The sequence below is a fragment of the Egretta garzetta genome, unplaced genomic scaffold, assembly GCF_000687185.1.
Source record: "Egretta garzetta isolate BGI_Z169 unplaced genomic scaffold, ASM68718v1 scaffold763, whole genome shotgun sequence".
NCBI lineage: Eukaryota > Metazoa > Chordata > Aves > Pelecaniformes > Ardeidae > Egretta > Egretta garzetta.
In genome coordinates, this window is record NW_009259227.1 from 79,499 (window position 1) to 89,002 (window position 9,504).

A 9,504-nucleotide genomic window follows, 5' to 3' on the forward strand; every position below is an offset into this window, starting at 1 on the left:
TGCTTAGGGGCAGGGTTTAGTGGTGGGATGGCAGGGGTAGGTTAAAGGTTGGACTTGATGATCTTAAAGGTCTTTTCCAACCAAAGTGGTTCTATGATTCTATGAAATTCGAAGTTCATTATCCTGACGGGGTGAATAGTCAGGTAACGTGGAGGGCGCCCCTGAGCTGGCTTTCCGGCTGCGGATCCCTTTGGAAAACCTGATTCAGGGTTATGAAATTCTCCGGAACTGGTGTTTTTCGTGGCGTGTGCTGAGCCTTGCTCACCTTCCAAAAACAAGGAACCTGCTGCGAACCGGGGTGGGAACTTTGCCTGGGCACCCCTCTACTCCTGTGCCGGCTGCCGCACGAGCAAAGCGAACCGGAGCTGGCGTTTGAGGCCGGGTCCCTTTGGGACGCGAATGGAGGATTGTCCAAAGCTTTTGCTCTTCTCACCGCATGTCTCCGTGCTACCAGTTCCCTGCCCTCTATTTATCAAGCAAGAGTCCTTTTCTCCATGCTCCCCCCTTCCCTGTTTTCCGAACTTACACCGCTTAATCCTGCTCTTACCCTTCGGGTACGCGAGGAAATGGAGAACTGCCCGTCCGTCTCAATGCTCCGAGATTGATGGGTGCGTTTGATAGCCGCGCTTTCCTGCCAGCGAGCAGGGACGTCCTGGGATTATCCCAGAGACGTTGCTTCACGGCAGTCTGCTCGGCTTCCTCCCCGCGCACGCAGCTCGGCGCTCAGGTTTTGGCGGCGGGTCCTGGCGATAGGCAGCCGCATAAAGGACGCCTTTCATGCGCCTCTCGCGCGGAGGTTCTATCAGGGATTAACCGTAATGCTCCAGATGTGGGCTGCAGAGAGCATTCCAATGCTATTAGCCAGGATGACATTTTCATTACCTTTCAACACCCGCTCCTTGAATAGCTGTGGGGCGCATTCTGTGCTTCGTGACCGGGGCCTTTCCTTCTTAAGGATCGCTTGAGTAACCGAGAACTGGCGAATATCACGACAATCACCTGTCGTTTCCCTAAATCGCTTTCCGACGCCAGCGCTGGATGCTTTTTTCCGCTTACCGCAGCTGCGTTCTGTGCAACTTAAATAACACCCTTGATTTATCCCGGTGCTTTACCGAAACGCTGAGACCCAAAACCACTTTGATGCGCTGCGCCCTGGTTCTTGAGTGGCTTTTAGGTGTTTCAAGTCCCATCTGAAGACTTTGGTGGGTAACTGAGCAGTGGAGGAAGCGCTCTCCAGTGTGCCATGCCCTTCCCCTCCCCACGCGGCAGCGGGATTGCACCATTGCCCTCACCAGAAGGTTGCATTGCTGTGGGAATAACAAAAGGGATGCTTCTTGCAGTAGGTCTGGGGAATTGTTTGGAGCCAGGGTGCTTTTAATTGTCCTCTGTTAGAATGAGAAATGCTCTACGGGCTCGCGCCGCTCTACGGGCTTACATCTCTTCAGGTGGAGTAGACTGTTAAAAAAAATGTATTTGAGACTCAATATAAAGGTGAGTGGCTTGGTCGCTTGGACATCTGCTTCAGGGCAAGTGACTCTGTTTGCAGAGCTTGCACGGCTCATTTCTTCTGAAGAATTTCTCTGGAAAGGTTCTGGAGCCCTTGGGAAGTCATTGATTTCCCTCATGGGCCTCAGGGTCTCCTTCGCTGGAAGGAGATTGCTCCTCATTTTCAGGTTAAGGATCAGGGTGCTACAGCGCCCGCGAGGTGCAGGTTTGCTCTAGGTGCGCCAGCTACAGTAGCCTGCGTCACGGACTTGTGGGGTAAGGAGGGACCAAAACGGGGCGTGAGGAGCTCGGGAGCTCCTGAATGCTGACGGACATGTGCGTGGGTCTGCCTCCACAGTGCCCCTGGTTTCGTTAGCATGTGAGCTGGTAGGCGGTGCTGCTTCACCTCCATCATCTGTTGCTGTCAGAACCCGTTTCATTCCCTGCATCGGTCAAACAGAAGCCCTCCGGGGTGGCCCACAGCGTGTGCAAAGTGTTAGAGGCTCTTTTCGGTGCCATTCTTGAAAAAAGTTCCATTGAAATGGAGCTGTGTCCCTGCCTTGCTCTGCCTGGAAGAGGCAAGGTGAAGTGCTGGTTGGCATCTCTCAGCCATAATTTAGAATAGAATCATAGAATCGTCTAGGTTGGAAAAGACCTTTAAGATCATCAAGTCCAACCGCTAACCTAGCACTGCCATCCCACCACTAAACCATGTCCCTAAGCCATAATTCAGGTTTGCTCTAGGTGCGCCAGCTACAGTAGCCTGCGTCACGGACTTGTGGGGTAAGGAGGGACCAAAACGGGGCGTGAGGAGCTCGGGAGCTCCTGAATGCTGACGGACATGTGCGTGGGTCTGCCTCCACAGTGCCCCTGGTTTCGTTAGCATGTGAGCTGGTAGGCGGTGCTGCTTCACCTCCATCATCTGTTGCTGTCAGAACCCGTTTCATTCCCTGCATCGGTCAAACAGAAGCCCTCCGGGGTGGCCCACAGCGCGTGCGAAGTGTTAGAGGCTCTTTTCGGTGCCATTCTTGAAAAAAGTTCCATTGAAATGGAGCTGTGTCCCTGCCTTGCTCTGCCTGGAAGAGGCAAGGTGAAGTGCTGGTTGGCATCTCTCAGCCATAATTTAGAATAGAATCATAGAATCGTCTAGGTTGGAAAAGACCTTTAAGATCATCAAGTCCAACCGCTAACCTAGCACTGCCATCCCACCACTAAACCATGTCCCTAAGCCATAATTTGAGACTCTTGGTTTAGTTCCAGCAATTTCAGCCTTTCTTCTCGCTGCCCCATGCTACCAGCCAAGCATCGGCGCAAGGCGCTCTTGCAAGAGCAGCAAAAGGTGCTTTTTCACGTGACTCTAGGATGCAGAAGTGGCTCCTGCTCTTCCCAGCCACCCCTGTCAGGCTGTGGCTCAAGGCAGGGAGGAAACAGAGGCAGGGGAAGGATGTGGTGGCTGGAGAAGACTCGTCCCACTTGCCGTTGGGACCATTTGGGGAGGATCAGAGTGAGCCTCTGTCCGTTTAAGGGAGGGTTCCGCGTTCCACGTGGCATTTTTAGGATGCGGCGGGTTAGAAGGGAACAGCGCGGTGACAGAGCACCGGGTATTTAAATGAGTGAGGGTAACTTGTGTGCTAGATCCTGCTTTCTCAAGCTGATGTTTAGGCCTGTCAAGCTTTTCTCCAACTGCCTACCCTTTGTCTTGCAGATGGCTTTCGGAAGGTTGTCCACATCGAGCAGGGAGGATTGGTGAAGCCAGAGAAAGACGATACCGAATTCCAGCATCCGTACTTCATCCGAGGCCAGGAACATCTCCTGGAGAACATCAAGAGGAAAGTAACCAGCGTAAGTTTGTACCACAGATCCTGCCCTAGAGAAACTGTTTAAAACCAGAGGATGAATCTGAAAGGCATCGGTGCGCTCTGCGGGCTGAGGGACGTTGGCGTTGCCGGTTACTGTTCCGGGCCAGCAGCTCTTCCTGCTGCCTCTACCCTCTCACCCAGGCACCAGCTGCAGCGCCATCCCGCTGATCAGCTGCCTCCAGGCCCGCGGTACCGGTCCCTGCTCTCCGTGGGTCTTTTCCTCTGTGTTTCCAGTGCTAGGTTCTCTGCGGCCCTGCTCGAGCCTTCCCCTCTCTCCCACCAGCCGAAAACACCCAGCACTCCAAGCCTTGCAAACCACGCTGCTCCGCAGTTCAGTAAAAAGGGTCACTCTATATTTTTCCTGGTTCTTTTTCTGAACAAGTAGCATCTGCTTGAGTTTAGCGTGACAGAGGGAAGGTCGCTGTGTCCTCTGGAGAGGCCAAAGAGCAATTGCACCTTTCAGTAGGAGGGAGAGCCATCACTGGTTGGGCTGCAGCCTGCACTTGAAATGCTTCGAGGAATAAGAAATCACAGAATGTTTTGGGTGGGAAGGGACCCCCAGAGGTCACCCAGCCCAACCCCCCTGCAGCAGCAGGGACACCTTGAACCACATCAGGTTGCTCACAGCCCCGGCCAACCTGGCCTGGAATGGTCCCAGGGATGGGGCCTCCACCCCCTCTCGGGGCAACCCCTGCCAGGGTTTCACCACCCTCACTGGAAAGAATTTCTTCCTTAGATCCAGTCTAAACCTCCCCTGCTTCAGTTTAAAGCCATCCCCCCTTGTCCTGTCCCAGCTGGCCCTGCTAAAAAGCTTGTCCCCCCCTTTCCTCTGGGCCCCCTTTAAGCACTGAAATGCCTCCGTACAACGTGCAGACACGCAGGCGATGTATAGCGGTGGAAGGAGGAAAAGGAAGGACAGGACACCGGAATTATTTTAAATGTGTTGACCTCTGGTGGACCCCAGATATAAACTTGGGTGTTTTCCCTTTAAACTCGGGCGCTCTTTGCAGCTGCCCCCGTTGCCTGACCTCCAGAATCGCAGTGGGTGTGCTGAAGACGTGGCACGGCAGCTGTTGGTATCGGGAGTTCCAAAAATGCTTGTGAACTTCCCAGGCTAATTTATTGGTGCTGAAGTGGGGGCTGGAGAAACACGGTTTTGTCATTCTTTCCCAAATATGAATCAAAGCAGCCTGTAGAGAGAGCAGCTCGCTCTTCTGCCTATCCCAGGGTGCTCTCAAATAACCCTAAGTGCCATTTCCACGGAGGCATTCCGCTCCTCCAGACGTTTTCACAGTGGGCAAACGCGTTAGAGGGATGTAAAGAGCTCTTAAAGATATACGAGCTGCTGGCAAGGGAGGTGGGGAGAAGCTGCCGAGGAGGTGAGACGTGTTAACCCCCAGCACGGCTGGCAGGTCGATAGGCTTCTCACGTGGCACAGCTCTCTGAAACACGCCCGGCTGTCGTTTCTCGTGAGTATCTGATCAGAAAAATAAAATTGCCTGCTCAGAATCTCCCCCCTCGGCTGCTTTAGCACTCGTAGTGGAAACGACGGGGATGTGACGCGACCGGCTGCCGCTCCGGGACGGCTGGAAGAGGCTCCACCGTTCCGCCCGCAGGCGCCTCTGCTGCAGTCTGCTCATCTGCCCTTCTCCTCCTGATTTTTCTTTCTCAAACCAGCTAATGAGTTTCTTAATTGCGGGCTGTCTTAATTAAGAGGGATAGTCAGTTCACTGCACGCCTCGGAGGCTTTGGAAAGCGCACGGGAAGAATGTTTGCTTCCTGTCTTCAGCGCAAACATGCTCCCTGGTCTTTGTGGCTGCCAGGTTCTGGTTTGAGGATCGCAGAGATGAGAACGTCTTGGCCCGTTGCCCAGCTGAGGGTTCGCTCTTGTGCAGGCCTTCGCTTTCACCTGAGCAGCCTATTTCTGACCCCAAAAGATAGTTATTTGATCATTTATTGATATCTGATGTTTTCAAATAGCGATGTGCTTGCGGAAAACTCGCTTTGCAGACGGCTGGGTTGAGTCCCTCAAGGCAGTGCGCTCCGCTGTGAATGCAGCGCTTGGTCTGGAGAGGGGAGGCGAATTTCTCTCTGCAGAATCGACTTTGAAGCTTAAATAACCCTTTTGTCGGAAGGAAACGTCACTGACCTCTTCCTTTCTGTCCCCAGGTATCCAGCATAAAGAACGAGGATATAAAGGTGCGGCAGGACAACGTAACCAAGTTACTGACGGACATCCAGGTGATGAAGGGAAAGCAGGAGAGCATGGACTCCAAGCTGATAGCCATGAAGCAGTATGTATGTGGGGAGGGGATGGCAGACAATGCAGGAGAGTTTGCTCGGCGCTTTCTTGCCCGAACGCGTTATTTTCCAGACCTCCTCTGCGGGGAGGCTGGCTGCTGCCTGCTTGCTCCCTCTTCCAGCTCCCAGTTGCCTCGGGGGCACAGCCTGGGCTTTTGGAGGCTTTCTGGGTGGTGGAGGGACCTTCTGAACACGATTAAAGACCTGGTGTCACAGCTCCCAGACCTGTGACCCCAAACACAGCATAAAGCTGCCTTGGAGCGCAGCTCTGCTGTGAGCTCTCCGTCGGAAAGGCTGTGAAGGCTGCAGGAACTTCCCTCCCCGCCTCGGGGGTTCCAATCTGGAATAGCAGTCGATGCATGGTGCTGGGCTTTTCCCGTGCGATTGGTTTCTCCCTCCCACAAAGCACAACTGTTCTGTCTCGTCCTACGCTGCACCAAGGTGTTCGAGTCGTTTGGGGTAATGTCTGCTGTCCTTCTGTTCTGGTACTGTATTCTTCTTCCAGGCTCTTGACTTCTGACTTGCACCCAGCCAAATTCATGCTGGATGCCGCTCACCCAGCATTGCTGTTGGGTTGGGAGGCAGAATGGGGGATCTGGAGCCCCGCTGGTCAATACTGCCTTGCCTTTCGAGACGGTCGGGGCGCTGCTGCTCACCCTTAGGTGACTTTTTCCCATGGTGGTCATACAGAAGAGTGTAGTTAACGTCACCCGATCAGAACCTTGGAGTGGTGCCGTTGAAGTTGCCGCCCTTACGCCCGTTGAGGCCAACACATACAGGGGTGGGGGGGTCTGATTCCTATAGGCACCCTTAAGGATCTTGATTTAAAGCGCTCATTGTTTGTTTTTTTTTTCCCTTCGTGTTTACCTCTCCACAAAGCGGAGTGAATCATACATCAGTGAAGCTTATTTTATGCCTTGCTTCTTCATCTCTGCCGTTGTGCCTCAGGAGTTTGGCTCTGGGCCTTAGGGAGAGCGGAGCAAGCAGCCCCCCGTTCTTGCTGGATGAAGCGGGAAGGCAGGGTGGGGGCTTTCGAAGGGAGAGTTTCACAGCGGAAAAATATTTCCTCCGCACTGTGTTCCAGAGCCTCCCTTTTCTTGGATTTCATGAGTATATCTTGTGCTTGCAGATCACTTCTCTCGCACCTCTGGTGTTCATGGGAGGGGAGAGAACCTGCTTCGTCTCCAAGGTCATTCTAGATGATTCTCTCCATCTGCTATTGGCCCCAGGTATGAGCGCCCAGCCTCACATCTGGGCTGTGCTTCTCCCCAGGCTCTTTGCGAGGGGAGAAGGAACAGTAGCTTGTCCTTCTAACCAGGTGGGAATGGCAGCAGGTGAAAGCTCTGCGTGCCGTTACCGATGCTGCGGTTTCACGGGCCGGTGGCCAGCAGAGGCGGCTCTTCCCGTTCTCCCTCGCAGGGTTGCTAAGTGGCTTGCTTAGAATGAAAACCTGGGGAGCAGCCAACCTCGAATGACCACTGAGCCACCTCCACAAAGCGTATGCAACACGCCTGTACACACTCCGAAAAACCAAACCGAAGCCTTCGTTAGCCCACCAGCAGCTGTACAAGTTGTATTGGATGACTTGGTGGTGGTGAACCCACCATTAAGTCAACAGGATAAACTGCTCTGTCCCTAGGCTGGAAGCCTTTCCCCCCCCCACTTTCCTGGAAAAGCAATCAGCTGCCTAAACCAACGAGTTTGCTGCTCGCTGCGACGCGTCATGTCTTTTGGCAGCTCTGGTCCCAGCCATTAGCCCAAGTTCATGGGGGAGGCTTCTGCTTTTGCACGATGGTTTTCTGTCCGTTGCGAGAAGGATGAGCGACATCAAGAGCCATCTTCAAACCCGGTCTTGTGGTCCCAGCACGTGGTGCTCATCTAAATGTCCATGGCTTTGGCAGTCCTGTGGCACGTTTTGAGGTTAAGCCTCTGGGCTCCTTCCCCTGTGTTAAGGATGAGAGCGTTCACAAATGCATCGCAGGTCTCCAGGCCGCAGTCTGGCTGCTCCGTTGGCTCTCGCTAGAGCAAACATTAGCATTATTAATTATAAATGGGCTGTAAGCCACTAGGTGGAGTGCCTCCAGCAGCACTTTGAGCTCTCCTAATAGCAGAGAACTGACCTCTCTCAAAGCAGAGAAGCTTCCCCGCTCCTTTCAGGAAGATAATTATTGACCAGTTAATAAAAAAATGTGGTTTGTGCTTTTTTGAAAGCTCATCGGGTAAATAGGCTCCTGCAAGACAATCAAAATGACACCATTTCTGTGAACCACCAGTGTTGTGCGATGGCCTGTTAGCAGCTTTTCATCCTGGGACTGCTGCCCGGAGGAAGTGCCGTACCCTCGCCGTGCCGGCTGCTGTGTGTGTGCTCCCGCGCCTCGGCTCCGGTACTCTGCCATGAGAACTGGTTTGATTGCCAGCCCAACAGAAACCACCCAACAAAAAGCACCAGGGACTAATGAGCGGGGCAGGCTCCGGAGGAGGTCCGGGAGCACCGGAGCAAGGCAGTGGGACCACCACTCTGCAGCCCCAACAGGCTTCTGGGCTGAGCTGCGGGAGGTTGGGACATCATCCCGCTGGCTTGGGACATCCCGCTGGCTTGGGACATCCAGCTCCGAGCTCTCTGTAGCTCATCATTGTGTAACAGCCTCTTCTTGGTTGAATATCCTCCATTCCTGGCCACTTCTTGATCCTTCATAGCCATTAGTAGCTGGGTTTTTGGCCTTCTCCTGGTTCTCCATATCTCTCAATCAACAGCTTTTGGGTCTGCATTTCATTATCTTCAGTTTTTCCCATCTCCATCATTAGCACTGGGTCCCTGCACTTGGGTCGCTCTTCCTTTGCTGGAGGGCAGAGCTTGCAAGCCAGTTTTGATGTCTCTATTTTCCAAGGAACTTGTGGTTAAAGTCTCTTCTTGCTTCTTGCCTAAGAATACCTCCTGTTCCCTTAAGGTTAGTCTCTTCAGTTCCACACCCGTGCCGTGCTTCAGAGCATCAGCTGGTTCTCACCATGTTGTGGTCACTTATTTTCTTGACAAGTTTTTTACATGTTCTTGAGGGCCTCCTGGTTTGCGTCACGTTGCATCTCTACAGTAGGGTTGGGTACTCCAGGTTCTGCTCCTTCCCCTTCACCACGCCAGTGTCAGCAGCCAACCTCCTCCAGCTGCAATCAGCTCGTAGGTGAAACGCTGGGGGTTAGGACCTTCAGCTTGTGCCTGCTGTGCCGCCATTTCTCGGTGAATCGCTACAGCAGCCGGAATCCCACTGGATTCCTGCCGTAACTGCTCCGCAAAGCACACAGAGCTCTCCGTTGCAAATTCTGTGGGAATAAAGGGGTTTACTCCTCCAGCATGAAGGCTTGAAATACATTCATGGCTCAGTCCAGGGACCATTTGTACCTGCACGAGATGGAGGAGACTTCAGTCGTGATGCAGAGCTTCCAGACAGGCCCGCTGCTTCACTGGCCGTTACTGCAGGTGAACGACCGCTGGCTGTGGCTGTGCAGCCACTGGTGGGACTGGTGAACTGGGAGAAAAAACCCAACCCCATTCACACTGCGACAGGCTTTGACTTGGTGAGGAGGAGCCCAGCTGCCAAAGAAACTCTGGTGGGGGTTGGTCTTGGAGGGAGAAGTTTAGCAGTGGTGGTCTGGAGCCCTCAGCACAAGGAGGACATGGAGCTGTTGGAGCGGGGCCAGGGGAGGGCTACTAAAATGATCTGAGGGGCTACTAAAATGCTCCAAGGGCTGGAGCCCCTCTGCTCTGGGGCCACGCTGGGAGAGTTGGGGGTGTTCAGCCTGGAGAAGAGAAGGCTGCGGGCAGAGCTGAGTGCGGCCGGTCAGGGCTTCAAGGGGGCCCAGAGGA

General features: G+C 53.7%; 1 protein-coding gene across 2 annotated transcripts in view; it reads left to right on the forward strand.

Moving 5' to 3' along the window:
• LOC104123568 (heat shock factor protein 1) overlaps window positions 1–9,504 on the forward strand; it is a 55,771-nt gene that overhangs the window by 16,323 nt on the left and 29,944 nt on the right. For both annotated transcript variants that reach the window (XM_035891420.1, XM_035891422.1), the window contains 2 exons: window positions 3,191–3,327; window positions 5,514–5,638. In XM_035891420.1, the coding sequence (XP_035747313.1) occupies window positions 3,191–3,327; window positions 5,514–5,638 (262 nt within the window). The remainder of the gene's footprint in view (window positions 1–3,190; window positions 3,328–5,513; window positions 5,639–9,504) is intronic.